This window comes from Chionomys nivalis, chromosome 9, assembly GCF_950005125.1.
Source record: "Chionomys nivalis chromosome 9, mChiNiv1.1, whole genome shotgun sequence".
Classification (NCBI taxonomy): domain Eukaryota; kingdom Metazoa; phylum Chordata; class Mammalia; order Rodentia; family Cricetidae; genus Chionomys; species Chionomys nivalis.
The window spans coordinates 13,636,076-13,655,205 of record NC_080094.1 but is presented as its reverse complement, the minus strand read 5'-3'; the positions used below and the strand labels follow the sequence as shown (position 1 = coordinate 13,655,205).

Below are 19,130 nucleotides of genomic sequence, written 5' to 3'. Positions count from 1 at the left end.
CTGCTTATTAAGTGCCCCATCCCAGGACCCCAACAGAGCTCTAGGGCAGCCCAAGAAGAGGGGTGGATGGATTGTAATTGATGGCTGACTGATTATGAAATTAAATCGGGTATAGCTTCAAACCGAATGCTTCTCTCTGGCACTGGGGATACTACAGGCTGTGGGTACGAGGGGGCCAGGGCTGATGCTGAGAAGACCCAATTCCTGAATGCCAGCTGCCTGGGTGGGATGAAGAACTCAGGCAGCCACTGCAGAGGGTGGGGCGACACTGGAGTCCACAACGGTGGCAGGACGGTTCTTGTCAATCACTTCTCGAAGCCCTTTGGCAAAGTGCAGGTCAGCCCCAACGGTGAGGAAGCCCTGGAAAGGGGACAGGGAGTCTCACTCTGTCCTTTAGGAGTTTGTCTATAATTGAGAGATCTCAGGGGGGCCCAGCTGCTTTGAGGTGTATCTCCTCTATAGCTTGACTTTGTTTCTGAATAAAATCCCTTGCTAGTTGCTAGGGAGGAGCAACTAGTGGGAAAGGGACTTTGGGGGACACAAAGCACTGGGGTGTTGTAGGGAGGGGAAGACCCTGGAGTGCATCCTCCCACCCACAATCTACTTACCGCGTGGTTGGTCACCACCTCCCGCACAAAGTTGATGCCCTCAGGGAGGGGGATCTGCACCCCACGCCAGGTCCGCTCTGTGGGTGGGAGAGGCAAGCTTAGCTGGCTCCCTCCAGCTAAGCCCCTGCCCCCACTCCTTCCTCGCCCCCTCAGCCCCTACCATTGAGCATGGGCATCACTCCAATTTGCAGCAGCGTCTTCAGCGGGGCCTGCAGTGGGATCAGCTGGGAGAAAAGAGCACAGACAGGAGCGCATGGGTGGTGTGGGCTGCCAGCCTGCCCCAGGGCACCCACCCACCGCCACCCCCAACTCACTGCCAGAGACTCCAGCGCAGACTGATTTGAGTAGATCTGAAACCTGCAGGAGAAAAATGTGCACCATGGCCATGAAACCTGGGGACATCCTTTTCTTGGCCCTACCTGAAAAATGGCCCCAAGTGTCAGCCTTCCAGGTCCCACCTAGTCATCTTTCAGGGAGCTGCCATTCCCCAGGTGTGCATGCTTGAGTGACACTTGTCTTTGGAGCCTGCCCTTTTCTTTTTTTCCTCCTCTCTTTTTCTTTTTGTTTTGTTTTATTTATTTATTTATTCATTCATTCATTCATTCATTCATTCATTCATTCATTTATTTATTTATTTATTTGAGACAGGGTTTCTCTGTGTAGCCCTGGCTATCCTGGGACTCACTCTGCAGACCAGGCTGGCCTCGAACTCACAGAGACTCACCTGCCTCTGCCTCCCAAGTGCTAGGATTAAAGGCATGCGTCACCACCACCCAGTCTGGAGCCCCCTTTCTTAGGCCTGCTACTTTTCCTTTGTCAAGAAGGCCAATGTGCCAGGACTCCACTGATGGCCCAGCAAGTACGGTTTCCTTCATCTAACAACATTCAACAATGTTTACTGCCTGCCAAATGGGTACTGAGCTTATTCAAACACTTAAAATAGGGCTTGCAAAATGGCTCAAGTGTGGGTAAGAGTGCTTGCCACCAAGCCTGACTGAGTTCGACCCCTAGGGCACACGAGGATGGACTCCCACAGGTTGTCCTTTGACTACCACAGGCACTCAATGGCATGCGACTCCCCACACACATAGTGCCTATGCACATAGGCATACACATATACACAAATTAATTTTTTTGTTTGTTTGTTTTTTTTTGAGACAAGGTTTCTCTGTAGCTTTGGTGCCTGTCCTGGAACTAGCTCTTGTAGACCAGTCTGGTCTTGAACTCACAGAGATCCGCCTGCCTCTGCCTCCCGAGTGCTGGGATTAAAGGCGTGCGCCACCACCGCCTGGCAACACAAATTAATTTTTTTTTTTTTTTGGTTTTTCAAGACAGGGTTTCTCTGTGGCTTTGGAGCCTGTCCTGGAACTAGCTCTGTAGACCAGGCTGGTCTCGAACTCACAGAGATCCGCCTGCCTCTGCCTCCCGAGTGCTGGGATTAAAGGCGTGCGCCACCACCGCCTGGCAACACAAATTAATTTTAAAAAGAAAAGCTAGCCAGGTTGGTGGACCCCTAAAGCCAGCAGTCAGTTTTCTTTCTAAAGGCAAAGGCAGGCAGTTTTCTTTGAGTACCAGACCAGCCTAGACCTTTGATCAGAAAGGAGTTGGGGTGGGACACGGTACTGGGGAGGTTAAGAGCACGTGTGATTCTTCCAGAGGCTGAGTTCAGTTCCCAGCACCCGTGTCTGGCAACTCACATGGCTTGTAACTCAGGCTTCAAGATATCCAAAGCGTCTTCTGACCTCTTCAGGCACCCATATATACATGGTGTGTGTGCATGCACACACACACACACAATTAAAACAACTATTACTAAAAAGCAAATCTTTAAAAAAAAATAGAGAGCTGCCACAGAGGCACAGGCCTTTGATCCCAGCACTTGGGAGGAGGCAGAGGCAGGCGGTCTCTGTGAATTCCAGACCAGCCTGGAGGCAGAGGTGGGCAGATCTCTTGGGTTCAAGGCCAACCTGATCTACAGAATGAGTTCCCTGGACAGCCAGAGCTACACAGAGAAACCCTGTCTCAAGAAGGGATGGAAGGAAGGAAGGAAGGAAGGAAGGAAGGAAGGAAGGAAGGAAGGAAGGAAGGAAGGAAGGAAGGAAGGATGGATGGATACTGGGCTGGAGATGCAGAGCTCTTCCCTGGCATGTATATAAAGTTCAGTTCTATTCCCAACACCACATAAATATACATACATATGCTGCTGAGGCACGTGCATACATGTGTGTATGTGTGTTTGCATGGGTAAAGGTACACGTGTGTAGGGGGGTATGTATGAATATGTGCACATTTAGACCAGGCTGGTCTCGAACTCACAGAGATTCGCCTGCCTCTGCCTCCCGAGTGCTGGGATTAAAGGCGTGCGCCACCATCGCCCGGCTCCACCGTGCTGTTTTGAGACAGAATCTCTTCATTGATCTGAAGCTCCCGTGTTAGGCCAGGCTGGCCGGGGAATGAGCCCAGGGATCCTGCTGTGTTTTCTCCAGTGCTGGGATTACAAACCGTGACCCCTGAACCCCAGGCTTTTAAGTGGGTTTTAGGGCTCAACCTCAGGCTGTCATCCTTGAACTCATTCACTTAGCTATCTCTCCAGTCCTTGGGATTGTTTGTCGTTGGTGATGTTTGAGGCAGGGTCTTGCTATGTAGGGTGGCCTTGGCTGGCCTCAAACCCACTGGAGTTTTCTTACCTCAGCCTTTCAGGTGCTAGGATTACCTGGCTGAGCTGCGATACTGTGAAACAGAGTGACTCAGTCCTCACTCACAGCCCTAAGAATCTGGGGCTTTTAGAAACTGTTTGGCACCGATGAGGAAACTAAAGCAGCAGAGGTGATGTAAGTTGCCAGAAGTCACGTGGCTGTGTGGACTAGACCCTGCCTCTAGATTCCAAGACCCTGCTACCCTTCCTGGTTTTGTTTCAGCCTCTGTATCTGCACTGTCTGCTAGGTAGCCACTAGTTAACGAACTGTGAAGTACAGACGTTTAATTATAACTATAAAATGCAGAGTCGCACATGGCCAGGGGCGATGACGCTTGGCTCGGCCCTAGAGAAGATGGTATTTGCACTGGTATTCGGCACAGGAGGAAATGAGCCTTAGAACGAGAAAATGACTTGCTTCAAGGTAACCATTGCACTGAGCCCAGGTTGATGCCCGAACCAGTGTTTCCATCCTCTTGGCTGTGTAACTGTGGGTGTGTCATTTAGCCTTACTGAACCAATTTGCTGGTCTCTAATAATACCTGCTTTGCCTGCTTCTGGATGCTGGGAGAAGGCAGAGGCGTTGCTTTAGAAACCACTGTTAGCCAGGAATGGTGACACACACCTGTAATCCCAGCACACGAGAGGCAGATCTCTTTGACTTTGAGGTCAGCCCAATATAGAGAGTGCCAGTCCACCCAATGCTACGGAATGAGACCTTGTCTCAAAAGAAAAAAAAAGAAGAAGTACTTTGGGGACTGGGGAGATGTGGTTCAGTTGGTAGAGTGTTGCCATCTAGCATGCCCTAGACCTTGAGTTCAGCCCCGGAGCTCTGAATAAACAGGACATGGTGGTGTGTGCCTGTGATCCCAGCACTCCAGAGAGGCAGGATCATCTTTGGCTGTCTACTAAGACAGAGCTTGGATGTGTAGGTGTGTGTGTGTGTTTGTGTGTGGGGGTGTGTTTGTGTGTGGGGGTGTGTGTGTGTGCATGCATATGAGGTCAGAAGACACCCTCCAGGGTGTTGGCCCTTAGATGCCTCCCACCTTTTGTTTGAGACAGGGTCTTTCAAAGGCCAGACTAGCTCTCATCAGAGCTGCCAAGGATCCACCTGTGTCTAGTCATCATCACTGGGATTAAAAGCTTTTCCCGTGGGCTCTAGGGATTCAAACTCAGGGCCTTGTGCTGACAAGGCAAGAACTTTACCAACTGAGCCATCCCTATATCCTTGAGTTAAAAATCTTTTTAAAAAAGATTTATTATCTTATGCACATTGGTATTTTGCCTCTATGTATGTCTGTGAAGGTGTCAGATCCGCTGGAACTGGAGTTACAGGCAGTTGTGAGCTGCCATGTGGGTGCTGGGAATTGATCTGAAAGAGCAGCCAGTGCTTGTAACCACTGAGCCATTTCTCCAGGCCTGAGTTAAAATCTTCTCCATTCATTCATTCATTCATTCATTCATTCATTCATTCATTCATTCATTTTGAGACAGTAGCTCACTATGTAGCTCTGGCTGGCCTGGATCTCACTATATAGACTAGAGCGACCTTAAACTCACTGAGATCCACCTGCCTATGTTGAGTACTTAAAGGCATGAACCATAACACCCAGACTTGAGTTCAGTTTCCTATGTACTAACAAAGACAGATCCCAGCCTGTTGGAGGCTTACAGGAAGAGCTTGGTTTTAGCCCCATGGTTATGTTGGGCAGGATCACTCACTATCGGAGGTGTTAAGGCTCAGAAGCTAAGGGCCCACCTAGGATCCCTATCGACCGCATACCTGCGAAGGTCCAGCTTCGTTCGCAGTGCCTTGCCCCGGAGTGTCATCTTAGCACTGAGACGCCCTTCCTGAAGGGAAGTGCGCGGAGCCATTAGGAACTGGGAAAGTTCGGAGCCCACCTCACCACCCACTTCTCACTGACCCCCAGGCACCCTCATTCTGGGGCCATACCATGATCATCTTAGACAGCTCGACTTCAGGCAGCATGGGTGGGGCCAAGGTGATGGTGAGGCTGGCAGTGACAGAGATGGTGGTGCCCGAGGGCTTGATGGTGCAATGCGGCGGGCTCACAGCCTGCAGCTTCAGCTTCAGTGGGGAGTTAATCACTGTAGGGCTCTGGAGACGGGGTAAGGAAGGTGGGTCACAGTCCCAAACTGTTACCTGGTGAGCCCTGGGGATACTGGGGGACAAAGTCTCAGCCTTTTGGGAGACAAGGATTGCAAGTACAGACTGTGCTACCGCAAGACTGTGCAACTACTGCCCCACGCCCTTCTGACCTGCACCCAGCCCCCATGAGTTGGTCAAAGTTGTCTCCTTCCTTCCTTCTCTTTTGAGATGGGCTCTTGCTATGTTGCCTGACTGGTCTTGAAACGCTGGACTCCAGAGCTCCCCCGGCTCAGCCTTCAAGTGCTGAAATTATAGCACGCACCCCACACCTGACTCCCTGCCCCCCACTTTCTCCTCAGTAGCTAATCCAGACTCGAACCCCAGCCGGGACTCCCCAGGGATGGATGACCTTTTTGCTTAAACATCCCTCCTCATCTCTGCGCTGCGCTACAGGCCACGTGATACTATTAAATGCGTGCGCTTACTCACTGCTAAACGTGAGTCTGAGCAGGTGTGCTAGCTAAACCTGTAATCCCAGTCTTTGGGAGGTAGGGTAGAGGCAGGAGGAGCAGGCATTCACACACACACACACACACACATATAATTATATACATATATGTGTGTATATATGTTTTTGTATATATATAATTTGAGGCCAACCTGGGCGATATGAGAATATGAGATCCAATCTCAAAAACAAACATCTCCTTAAGCATAATTCTGACCACAGCATACACACACAGTAGCTCAACCAAATGAGCCAGGTGCTATTATCCTCATTCTGTGTATGTGCATGCGGTATGCGTGTGCACGCACACGGGTGCACGCGTGAACATATGCTCTTGCTACAGCTCAACTTAGGTGTCTTTCTTTCTCACTTCCAACCTTATTTTTTGTGACAGGGCCTCTCCCTGGACCTGCAGCTCACCGATCCAGCTATATTGGCTGATTAGCAAATCCCAGGAATCCTCCTGTCCCCTCCCCAGAGCTGTGTGTAACAACTCTGCTCCCAGATCTTAACACGGGTGCTAGGGATCCGAGCTCGGTTCCTCATGTGTCCAAGGCAAGCACATTACTCACTGAGCCAATCCCCCAGGGAACTGAAGCAGAAGGACTGAGGTCTGTGTGGTCATTCAGCTGCAGAGCTGACCGATAAATGCAAGCAGCCTGGGAACACAGCCGTACTCTTAACTACTCCGCCATCGTGTTGACGAGGACGGCAGCAGCAACAGCGGCTGTTTTACCGAACACGCGCGCCATAGCTGGGACTATTTAATTACACGCTCACTGAGAACTCATGACACGCTTACAAGGTTATGTGTGTAGAGGAGGCCAGTGTGACCTCAAATTCCTATCACTTACAAAATTGTAGCTTTGTATTTATACATGCATGCAGTGCCCTCGGAGACCAGAAGAGGGCACTGGGTCCTCCTGAATTAGAGTTCCAGACAGCTACTGTGTGGGTGCTGGAAACCAAACCCTGGGCTGTCTGAGAGCAGCACCGTGCTCTGAATCACTGAACCATATCTCCAACCCCGTGGAGTAAGTATGTATTGTATGTATGTATATACTATGTGTGTATGTATGTATGTGTGGATAGATAGGTAGATGATAGACAGATAGATAGATAGATAGATAGATAGATAGATAGATAGATAGTGTGTATATATATTTGTTTTGTTTTTTAAGACAGGGTTTCTCTATAGCTGGAGCCTGTCCTAGGACTTGTTTTGTAGACCAGGCTGGCCTTGAACTCAAGAGATCTACCTGCTTCTGCCTCCCAAGTGCTGGGATTAAAGGCGTGCACCACCACCGCCTGGCATATTTATTTATTTATTTATTTATTTATTTATTTATTTATTTATTATGTATGCAATATTCTTTCTGCGTGTATGCCTGAAGGCCAGAAGAGGGCACCAGACCTCATTACAGATGGTTGTGAGCCACCATGTGGTTGCTGGGAATTGAACTCAGGACCTTTGGAAGAGCAGGCAATGCTCTTAACTGCTGAGTCATCTCTCCAGCCCCTGGCATATTTTTAAAAAATATTTGTAGATGAGGCTAGAACTTGGGGCTTCACGCCTACACAGCAAGCATTCTACCAACTGTGCTATAATCCCTAAACCCCTGTTTTAAATGTTTTCATTCCTTCCATCCTCCCCCATTAAGTAAAGGTAAAGAAATGAGCGTAGCAACCACCCTGAAGGCCCCGACACCTGGAAGGCTCAGGTTCCCTCCCAACCTCCCAGCTGCTCTGTGAAGTTGACAGGGCAGGCAGTGCCAACCTCTACAGCCACCGCTGGAGATCTCCAACTGTACCCGCCGCCTACCACCTAACTGCTGTGACGGTGGGGTGACTTCAACCCCATCCACACCCCTGCCTCTAGCCAATACTCACCAGAAGAACAATGCTCCCAAAGTAGGTGGCCCTCAGAAGCATGTCCAGGTCACTTGGCACCTGAACAGGGGAATTAGGAATGAGACAAGATCACTGACCCCTCCAACATGGGCCCTTCTTCACCCAGCCTCAGACAAGCCTGCCATACCTTGTCCCCAACAAGCGTCAGCTGCAGGGCTCCAGCCTGGAAGTAGCTCTCCATGGCGGAGTCAAAGAAGGACTCAGAGAAGGCCACATACACCATCCTCTCTTCCTCCTCCAACTGTGGCTCCACCGCCCTGTTGAAGAAGCTCCAGTTCCCATCAGTCAAAGGGAAGAATGTTCCCTGGAATTGGGAGTTCAGGGTCAGGGTCAAGGTAGATTGGATTTGTGCCAGGCACAGTCAGGAGTCATGGAGAACTGGACTCTGTGGCTATCCTGGGTTGGGGGTGGTGGGGTACTCATGGGCTCATCTCTCAAAAAGTATTGCAAAGAGGCCAGGAGAACAGGAGGAGCACAAGAAGCAAGGCATGGAGCCAAAGAGACAGCACAGATATTAAGAGCATGTACTGCTCTTCCAGAGGACAGGGGTTCAACTCCCAGCACCCACATAGTCTCAACAGTCTGCCAGTTCCAGACAATCCTTCTGTTCTCCACAGGTACTGCAGACACACTGCTGTACTTACAAGTGGGCAAAACTTTCACACCATGAATAAGCCCAGAAAGAGAAGGAAGGAGCAAAGAAAAGGAAGGCAGAGAGGACCAGGAAAAATAACTGCACGGCAAAGGAGGAGTCTGAGTGGCCTTGGATACTGGCAGCAGTAATCACAGCCAAATTTACATATCCATCCTGGCCACCCAGTTCCAGGTACTCAGTGCCCTCCTCGACTTATGTGATTTTGAGATGTGGTCTTGCTAATGTAGCCCTGGCTGGGCTCAACTTCATGGCAATCCTTCTGCCTCAGTCTTTTGTGGCTTGGAATATACCATCGTGCACCACCATGAATGCTTCCTTCGGTCTGTCTAACAGAGGCTCCTTTAGTCCGTGCCACAGCCCTGGAAGTCATGGTATCTCACTCTGTTCTTTGCACTTTACTAGGAAACAGGCACAGATGGGTGAAGCCATCTGCCTGATGTCGTGCTGCTGGCCAGGGGTGGGATCAGGATTTGAACTTACAACAGTTGAGCTGCAGAATCTTTAGAACACTTTGTTGCCAGCCACAAGAAGACGCAAAGATGGCCACATATGAACTGCTGACGTTGGGCAAGTCTTCATAGCCATCAGATGAACACAGCTGGGGTGCCCTATTTCCTGGGACCTAGTCCTGCTCTACAGGAGCCCTGCCTTCTCTCCCTCTCCCTAAAATAAAATTACTTAAACTTATAAAAGCCATTCCCTGTGGTCCACGCTTTTCAAATTCAAAGACACCCCAGTAATTCCTGATGACTTCCTGGCCATGAACTGAAAAGAGAATCCATCAGGGAGAGATCTCATATCTAGCCATTCCAGCTGCCAAAAAAGCTACAAGGCAGAACCCTGGGTTCAGCACTTTCCAGTCAAGCCTTGAAGGCCTAGGAAAAAGGTACACTAAGCTACCCACAATGGCTGTGGCCTGAGCCTGTGAAAGATCCACTAAGCTAGCCACAAATGGATGCGGCCTGAGTCTGTGAAAGGCGCTACAGGTTTTGATTGTGCCCTTCTTTTTTTTTTTCTTTTTGGTTTTTCGAGACAGGGTTTCTCTGTAGTTTTGGAGCCTGTCCTGGAACTAGCTCTTGTAGACCAGGCTGGTCTCGAACTCACAGAGATCCGCCTGCCTCTGCCTCCCGAGTGGTAGGATTAAAGGCGTGTGCCACCACCGCACGTCTTAATGTGCCCTTCTTTTCAGCCTGTCCTGGTCGTCTGCTTAGGGCTTGTAATGCCGAGCTGTAAAAACTGCCTGCTCCCACTAGAAGGGAATTGTTTTCTCCATGCAAAGGTCCCTGGTCCATTTCTCCCCTATCCTCTCTCACCTTACTCCCCCATCACATCATTATCCAGGTACCAACCAAGGCCCCTCACTACACCCAGCCCTAAACAAACGGAGCTACTGATGAACTCTCCGGATCCCTTAGGTAGAGCCCAGTGGAGGGGACCACCAACTGCCACACCCAATGATCCGCTCAGCTCAAAGAAGCCAGACTGGTAGCTACCCACGTTCCCCAAAGGCAGATAGGGCTACTCCTTGGCGTGTGGGGATGAGAACAGGAGGTAGGAACAGGCCGAGTGGGGCAGGGACCCCAGAGCAGCCATTGTGAGAATGTCCTGGCTGAAGGCAGGATGCCAGGAGAATGCTCTGCTCCCGGCTTCAGGTTTTCAGGCTTTCGGTCACTCCTGCCTCGAAGCTACACCTGAAGCGATACCTAAAGACCTGCCTGAAAGCAAAGAGTCACCTGGATGCAGTGGCTGGGCCAACCGGACTGACCAGCTCAGGCCCCTCCCAAAACCTCCCCCCCCCCAGCTTCCACCATCAGTCCAGACTAGCAGCTATGTGGTACCCTACTTCCAAGGACCCCTCCTGCTATCCAGGAACTCTTTACTCTTTCGCTTAAGTTCTCTGCAGTGAAATATTTATTTCCAAAACTAAAAAAAAAAAAATTCTAATAACACAGCTGTGTTTTCACACACACAAATTCAACTATAATTAAAAGCAGCAGTTGGGGGAGACAGCTCAGTGGTTAAGAGCACCGGAGGATATGGGCTCAGTTCCCAGCAACCATGTGGCAGCTCACAGCAGTCTGTAGGTCCAGATCTAGGGTTTCTAAACCCTCTTCACACATGGACTGTACAGACAGACAGACAGACAAAACCACTTATATACAGAAAATAAAAATAAGCCTTAAAAAACAAATATTGTTGCTGGGTGTGGTGGCACACGTCTTTAATTCCGGCACTCAGGAGTCAGAGGCAGGGGGATCTCTAAGTTGTGAGACCAGCCTGGTCTACAAAGCAAGTTCCAGGAAAGTCAGAGCTACACAGAGAGACTGTCTCAAACAAACAGCATTGTCAGGCTGGCAAGATGGCTCCTCTGGTAAGGGAGCTTACTGGCAGTCCTGAGGAGCTAAGTTTCATCCCCAGGACCCCAGGTGGATAGAGAGAACCAACTTCCACAGGCTGACCTCTGACCTCCACGTGTGTGCCATGGCGTGTGTTGTACACACACAATATGTATTGATCAGTGAACATTTGCAGGCTAGCTGCCCCACAAATGTGACACCATTTTATGTTTTTTTTTTTTTGTTTTGTTTTTCGAGACAGGGTTTCTCTGTGGTTTTGGAGCCTGTCCTGGAACTAGCTCTTGTAGACCAGGCTGGACTTGAACTCACAGAGATTCGCCTGCCTCTGCCTCCCGAGTGCTGGGATTAAAGGCGTGCGCCACCAACGCCCGGCTGTGATACCATTTTAAACGGTGAACTTGAACATCCTCAGACCATGGTACCCTTGGAGGGCTTGGACTCAGTCCCCCTCGGAAACCCAAAGAAGACTGTTGGCACCTGATTCACAGGGTTGAGAGGGGCAGGGGATGGGCAGGGCATGAGCAAGCAAGTCCCTGAGGTAAGGTCCTTTGTGCGGCCCAGCTGGACAGGAGGAGCTGCAGAACACAGGACATAGCTAGAAAGGTGGGGCTTGCCCTCCAGATCTAGGGGGCTGAACCCAAGGCGGCAACAACAGCAGGAGGACACAGCAGAACAGCAGAGGAGAGAGTGTCGGTTTGTAGAGCCCTGCTCAGCCACAGAGAGAAGGAAGCTGGTTGGCGGTCAGAGGTCACAAGTAACCAAGTCAGTCAGCTCACCCGGAATTCCAAGTCCATATTGCCACTGGAGACCACAGGATCCTTCAGGAGGGAATAGTCGATGCCAACAAGATCATCCACAGGACTACGCACTGCAGAAAGGGGCTCAAGTCACTCCAAGCTGGGCGACACTGGGTCTGGTGCTTAACCTCTCTCTGTCTTTCCTTCACAGATAGTGACACTCCTCCCCTCATAAAGTTCTTTTTTATTTTGTTTTGTTTTTGTTTTGTTTTTTCAAGATAGGGTTTTTCTGGAGCTTTGGAGGCTGTCCTGGAGCTAGCTCTTGTAGTCCAGGCTGGCCTCGAACTCACAGATATCCGCCTGCTTCTGCCTCTCAAGTGCTGGGATTAAAGGCGACACCACCGCCGGGCTCCCTCATAAAGTTCTTATGAGGATCAGATCGGCTTAAAGCGGCAAGCACTTAGAGCCTGGGGTGGTGTCCACGCTTGGTAATGAAGTTATTGTTAGTTCCCGGACTACTGTGACCACTGGAAAGTTTTCATCAAATCACCAAGCAAGACTGAAAAGGAGGGGCCAGCGAAATGGCTCATTAGCTAAAGGAACTTGCCTCCCAAGCCCGGCAACCTGAGTTCAAACCCCAGAACCTGTACAAAGGCAAGAGACAGTCAACTGCACAATGTTCTCCTCTGACCTCCGCACATACATCATGACATGAGTACACACACACACACAGACACAACACACATGCAGAGTGATAAGAGTGTGTTTTAAAATGCTTAAGATGGCAAAGGAGTCACTTCCCCTACATTCCTTCACAATGCCCTTCACCCAACCTGTCTGATGGGACAGAATCGCTGCTCCGCGGTAGACAGACATAGTGGCTTAGGAAGAAGGGACTGATGTTAATTGAGCACCCATGAAAAGCAAGGTGATGATGGAGACAAAGGGGGCCCCATGATCAGCAAGCACACACTAAAGACCTTGACAGCTCCTGGGGAGGTGTTGCCAGACAAATGAGGAACCCGAAACCCAAATGGGTTTTCTTACCTAAGGTTAGACGCAGATCAACGACACATTTGAACCCAGGACTGCTCCATGGCTGGACTTGGAAGGGGTCTGTTCTGAGAAGCTGTATGACAACAGCGTACAGCTTCCTTCCACCCCCAGCCCCAGGCCTAGTCCTGGGTCAGGTCTCTCAGCCCCACCAGCACTGACTCACCGGGCACCGTGTCCAGGAGAGAGTTGAGAAGCACTGTCCCAGCGTGGTAGAGCACAGGGCAGATCTGGGGGAACAGGACCAGAGTCAGGGCTTCTCAGAACCAGGCCACCCCTACTTTGGTACCCAGGTCTGCCACCGCCCAGCACCTGCTGGTTGAGGAGGAACCGCATCCCGGAAGTGATGAACGTGGAGAAGAAGTTATATATTCCCCTGCAAGGAGAGGAGAGCCTGGGTTAGCCCAGCCCTTGCCCTGACCACAAGCCAGGCCCAGGAAAAACACAGTGCCCAAAAGAGACAGTTACAACAAGGGCTCCTGAGTTCCAGCCAGCTCCTCAGTAGATGCCCCAAGATCCAAGCCCAGCCCCTCTCAGCTTGACCCTCAAGGCTCCCTCCGCTGTCATGTGCCTCGCTCACAGCTGCCCAGAGATGCCCAGGTCTAACCTGTACACTCCCAATGCCCTCCCCAGTGTTCCTGCCCACTGCGGCCTGACTGGGCACCGACACCTCCTGTTCCAGTGAGTCTTCTCAGGTCACCCTCCGTCCTGAACACTGTCCTGGTTCCACTTCCTGGGCACTCATACCCACTGTTTAAGTCCTGCCAGCTGAGCTCTAAACTGCTTTCTAAGTCTTCAAGGCCTGAGACACACTACATCTGTTAAACAAACAAACTCTGACAGTGTACAGACACCAGATGACAAATCTATCATGATCCCCTCAAAAACTCAATGCCAAGGACACCCAGACCCCCAATATATCGCTTTATGCTAGTAATAGCAGTAGTAGTATTTTGGTTTTTCGAGACAGGGTTTCTCTGTGTAACAGTCTTGGCTGTATTGGAACTTGCTTTGTAGACCAGGCTGGCCTCGAACTCACAGAGATTTGCCTGCCTCTGCCTCCCAAGAACTGGAATTAAAGGTGTGTGCTACCGTGCCTGGCTCCAGTTTTATTTTCTAATTTAGGTGGTTGGGGATTGAACCCAGGGCCTTGTGGATTCTAGGCAGATACTCTACCACTGAGCCAGTTCTAGCCCCAGGCATACTAATCCTAACAACCACATTTAATCTTAGCAGTTAGACATTTATTATATGCCAGGAACTGTTCTAACTATTCTACATCTGACAGCACAGTGCCCGTGACGATCCAGGAAAAGAGACTCCCTTCTTCTCCCCATATCCCAGAAGACACCGAGGCACTGAGCTTCGCTGACTTGCCCAAGTTCACACAGCCGGGAAGGGGTGGGGGGGACTAGGATTTGGGTACATTCGGTGGGATTCCCAAGATTTGTCCTTTTTCTGAGCTAGGAAGTTTGACTATGGGGCTCAAAGGTGTGCACTGTGGCCAGGACTTACCTGAAGGTTCCCCCGAAGGCCATATCCATTTTAGAGACAGAGGCCTCGCAGGAGACATTGGACACTTTAATCCGACCAGTAGGATCCTGGGAGAGCTTCAGACCTGTGCGGATGGACACACCCTCGGCCGAGGCATTGATGTAGCCCCCATCATAGCTGTCAAAGGGGGGTTCGTGTTCACCCCAGTGGGAGAGGAACTGAGGTATCACTACCCTTTTCTTTACCCGTACAACATACCCTTTTCTTCACCCGTACAACATCCCCCATTGCCTTCTAATCCATCTCCATGCCAAACCCTTCTCTCCAACATGACCCACCCTTACTTTCAGGACTTTTTTTTTTTTTTTTTTTTTTTTTATGATCCAATGAGTTTAATTAGCATTGTTTGCATAAGCATGGGTGTGGAGTTACTAAATGGAGTATGTGCCAAGTACCAGCATCTACACTTTAGAAAAATGACTCCCTGCTCCCTCATAACCATTCACTGCCTATAGCCAGGGGTGGAGAACCATAAACCCTCCCCATAACTCCTCTACCTTCACCAGACAGCCTACCAAACCCTCCACTTGCTTGGAGAAACTGAAACCTAGGAAGGCTTGTGGATACTGGGCCCAGCCACCAGGCCCTCTCCTGAGCATGTTGGGGGGTAGGAGGTGAGGGGGTGGGGAGGGGAGGGGTAGTGAGGGTGGGGGGAAGGGGTAGGGGAGTGGGGGGAGGGGTGGCGGGGGTGCTTACAAGAACCAGTAGAGAAGCTGCCTCCGGAAGTGCAGCCCCAAGGATGCATTGGAGATGTGTAACACCAGCTCCTGGTCTGGCTGGAAGTGGAGCTCCGACGATATCAACTGCAGCTGTGTGACCTTCACCCTGCAGAGGGCAGGTGTCAGGGTTGGTCCAGGACCGAGGGGAAGGGACTCACCCAACCACAGTGACTTTGTCCCTTCTCTTCTAACTTCTGCAGGCTGGGAAGCCAGATGGGTCGGATGGAGTTTTCCTTTGCCCCTCAAGAGCTCAACCTGGATTGGGTAACTCAGAGATCTGCTCTCTGGACCCAAGGGTTAAATGGCCTTCCTCTTTTCTTATGTATTTAATGTTTAAAACACAGGGAGTTGTGCTGGAGAGATGGCTCAGTGATTAAGAGAATTTGGCTGCTTTTCCAGAGGTCCTGACTTCAATTCCCAGCAACCATATGGTGGCTCACAACCATCCATAATGAGATCTGGTGCCCTCTTCTGGCCTGCAGGCATACATGCAGACAGCACACTGTAAACATAATAAATTTTTTTTTTAAAAAAAGAGCTGGATGGTGGTGGTGGCGCTCGCCTTTAATCCCAGCACTTGGGAGGCAGTGGCAGGCAGATCTCTGTGAGCTCAGCCTGGTCTACAGAGCGAGTTCCAGGACAGGCTCCCAAACTACACAGAGAAACCCTGTCTCAAAAGACCAAAAAAAACAAACAAAGAGGGGCTGGAGAGATGGCTCAGCGGTTAAGAGCACTGACTGCTCTTCCAAAGGTCCTGAGTTCAATTCCCAGCAACCACATGGTGGCTCATAACCATCTGTAGTGAGATCTGGTGCCCTCTTCTGGCCTACAGGCAGGATACCGTATAAATAAATAAATCTTTAAACAAACAAAAAAAGAAAAAGAAAAGAGTGAGTCACCAGGCGCAGGCCCCAGCACTTGGGAGGCAGAGGTAGACCATCTCTGCCTGAGTTCCAGGGGTGCCAGGGCTACACAGAGACATAGGAGTCTCCATTTGCTAGTCAAACTGATCTTAAATGTGTGCGCCCAAGGGATCCTTTCTACACACACACACAAGGATTTGGTTTAAAAAAAAAAAAAAAAAAGCTGGGCATAGTGGCAAATGCCTTAATTCCAGCACACAGAAGGCAGAAGCAGACCAGCCTACTCTACAGAGTGAATTCCTGGCCAGTCAGGCTACATAATAAATAAATAGGGGCTGGAGAGATGGTTCAGCAATGAAGAGCACTGGCTCGACTTCCAGAGAATCAGGGTTCAATTCGCAGCATCCACATGGCAGTTCACAATTGCATAACTTCAGGTCCAGGGGACGGGATCCAACACCCTGACACAGACATGAATGCAGAGAAAACACCAGTGCACACAAAATGAAATTATTAACTCTTTAAAAAAAAAAAAAAGGAAGGGGCTGGAGAGATGGCTCAGTGGTTAAGAGCATTGCCTGCTCTTCCAAAGGTTCTGAGCTGAATTCTCAGCAACCACATGATGGCTCACAACCATCTGTAATGAGGTCCGGTGCCCTCTTCTGGCCTGCAGACATACACACAGACAGAATATTGTATACAGAATAAAGAAATAAATAAATATAAAAAAAAAGGAAAAAAGATCTATATAGTCTTGTTCCTTGCACCACATCCTCTGCCCAAACTGTGATCGCTAGACCTGTTTTCGCTGTTTCTTTCTTTTTCTTTCCTTTTTTTTTTTTAATTTCTTCTACGGGAATTTTAACTTTTGCTGTTTCGTTGAGACAGGTTTCTCTGCATAGTCGCTCAGTAGACCAGGCTGGCCTGGAAGTCAGAGATCTGCCTGCCTCTAGCTTCCCGAGTGCTGGGATTAAAGGCGTGCACCACCAACACTTTAACTCACCCCACGTCTCAGGTCTCCCATCTCTACCATCCTTAAACTTCCTCCCTTTTAGCACCACCCTAAGCCGAGACTCCACTCTCGGCCACTGGTAAATTCTTCTAGCGCACCTCCACAGTGTTCTTTGGTCCAAGCTTCAATTCTACTGGCTCGCGGTCCCCTTTCTTGGGCCCGCCTACCTTCATCCGTTACCTTAGAGCCCCACCCTGTTTAACTGGCCACGCCCCGAGTCCAGGGGTCTCCCAGGTCATCCCACCCATCTTTGAGACCCCGCCCCCAGGCCCTACTTACTCGGAGATATTGTAGTAGAAGTGGCCCTTACTGCCGTACAGGTTCGGGATGGTGATGGTCTCCAGCTCTTGCTCCAGAAAGCGCAGTCCCTCCTGCTTCACTGAGGTAGCACGGAGACCCTCAGCTCCCGTGCCCGCAGTGAGAGCACCCCACCCGGTCCACGACGCCCGCCTCGCGCCTTACCCAGCTCCAGCGCCGCGGAGGTGACGCGGATCTTGCATCCCGGGAGCTCGGCATGAGCACCTGCCAGGAGCGCTAAGAAGAGGGCCGGAAGCAGGGCCATGGCGACCAGGCCTGGGGGTAGGGTGAGGTCGCAGGTGTCACCTGGGCGGCTCAAAACTACTCCTTGGGCGTGCAACTAGAACGGGGTGCTGGCCCGGACCGTTATTGTCCATAAAACTGTTCGGGGCACTCGGAACCAATAATCTTGTTTCCATTAGCTAGAAGCAGAAACCGAGGCTCCGAAGCGCGATGTGAATTGCGCTTTGCCTCTAGAGGATTTGGGGCTCGGTTCCCTCGTGCAACCTCCGCGTGACGAATTTGGACCTCAGGAGGATGACACCCCCCCCCCCCCATTTTCCCTTTTCCTTCAGAGGAGGAGGGCGTGTGCTGGCTTGTATGTTGATATGGCAACCACCACACGCGCATTCCTGCTGAGCTGCTTGCGGTCTCCCAGGCCGCGCGCAGGGGTGGCCGGGGTGACTGCTGTCTCCTGGGTTCCCCGGCTCTCCCGGCTCCCCCAGGTCCTAAATCTCTCCCATCAGGCACTCGGCCTGGTGTCCCATCCCAACGCCCTCCTTCATCTGCTCTCCTCTCCACCTGGGTTCTAAGGGCCATGCGGCTCAGGAGGGTCTAGGGGTACGATGGGGACGCGCCCCAACTCACTTAGTGTTGGAACTGGGGGACGGCGCGGTCACACCGGACGGCAGACAATGCAAGGGATCCAGGCGGCGGGGTCTGGCGGGCAGCGCGGGTCCTGCAGTCTTTATAAGCCTGGGCCTCCCGACCCCCCTCCTCGCTGCTATTCTCCCCTCCCCCTTGGGGACTGGGAGGGGACGGGGCGGGACGCTGGCAGCCGGGAGGGTGGAGAGAGGAGTACCGAGCTTGTGACAAGCTCGGCTGCTGTCTGGACAAGTGGGGGGACTTGCTTCTAAAAGAGCGAGAAAAGTGCAAACGGCGGCCTGCCAAGCCACAGCTGTCAAGATGCCCGTCACCTAAGCTCCTCCTGCACGCTTTTCAGCAAACCCCTTCACTTTACTGCGGAGCCTCAGTTTCCTCGTCCAACACAGAATCACGGAAGCTCCCGTTTCCGCGCATCCATCCTTTCCATCATATTCATCTCCTTGCTGGCTTTGTTATGGGACCCCAATCTACCAGGGAGTTTTAGGGCCCTGGAACCTTCTCCTTTTGGAGAAGCAAGACCTGACAAGTTTTTTTTTTTTGTTTTTTTTTTTTTTTGTTTTTGGTTTTTCGAGACAGGGTTTCTCTGTGGTTTTGGAGCCTGTCCTGGAACTAGCTCTGTAGACCAGGCTGGTCTCGAACTCACAGAGATCCACCTGCCTCTGCCTCCCTAGTGCTGGGATTAAAGGCGTGCGCCACCACCGCCCTGCAAGCTGACAAGTTTTTTAAGCCCAGGAGGACACCACAAGGGCAACTAGAATCACCGGGAGGGAGGTTTGTCCTTCCTGGGGGACTGTGGATTCTTTCGTGAACCCCTGTGGCTGGCTGCCCCACAAAGGGCCCCTGGAACCCGTGTACTGCCCACAGAGTTACATGCATCAAAGTGTGGTAGGTGCTGGCTACCTTTTTATAGCGTTGTGGATGGGCCAAAGGGAAAGAAGGAACTGATAATGATGCTTACTGAGCACTCAGCCAGCTCAGCTGACCAAGTAGTCTTGCGTCCAAGACCTTCCTGGATCCAGAATTGTGCAAGGGAATCCACCCATTCTCAGGCAAATCAGAATGGCTAATCACCCCGGACCTGGTTTTACCTTATAGTCTGTGAGGCTGGCTCTCTTAGGAATTCTCTCTGGCAGGAAACTGAAGGTTGAGACAAATTCTGTGACTGT

The 19,130-nt window shown here is 51.0% G+C and overlaps 1 protein-coding gene across 1 annotated transcript; it reads right to left on the bottom strand.

The window, feature by feature from the left end:
• Positions 1–222: 222 nt before the first annotated feature.
• On the bottom strand, positions 223–18,102 carry Pltp (phospholipid transfer protein). Its single transcript, XM_057781740.1, has 16 exons — positions 17,947–18,102; positions 17,245–17,355; positions 17,062–17,161; positions 14,885–15,013; positions 14,150–14,305; positions 12,947–13,010; positions 12,801–12,864; positions 11,621–11,712; positions 7,960–8,136; positions 7,812–7,871; positions 5,258–5,422; positions 5,087–5,154; positions 923–965; positions 769–832; positions 609–685; positions 223–360 (listed from the first exon to the last, which is right to left on the bottom strand). The coding sequence occupies exons 2-16, from the start codon at positions 17,342–17,344 to the stop codon at positions 238–240; spliced, it is 1,482 nt and encodes a 493-aa protein (XP_057637723.1). The 5' UTR covers positions 17,345–17,355; positions 17,947–18,102; the 3' UTR covers positions 223–237.
• Between the last annotated feature and the right edge of the window lie 1,028 nt (positions 18,103–19,130).

Coding starts and splice junctions, on each gene's coding strand:
- Pltp (XM_057781740.1), bottom strand. CDS start 17,344: ATGGCCCTGCTTCCGGCCCTCTTCTTAGCGCTCCTGGCAGGTGCTCAT. Junction 13,011..14,149: donor GCCTTCGGGGGAACCTTCAG/GTAAGTCCTGGC, acceptor CTCTCCTTGCAG/GGGAATATATAACTTCTTCT. Junction 5,423..7,811: donor TTGGGAGCATTGTTCTTCTG/GTGAGTATTGGC, acceptor CCCCGTCTCCAG/AGCCCTACAGTGATTAACTC.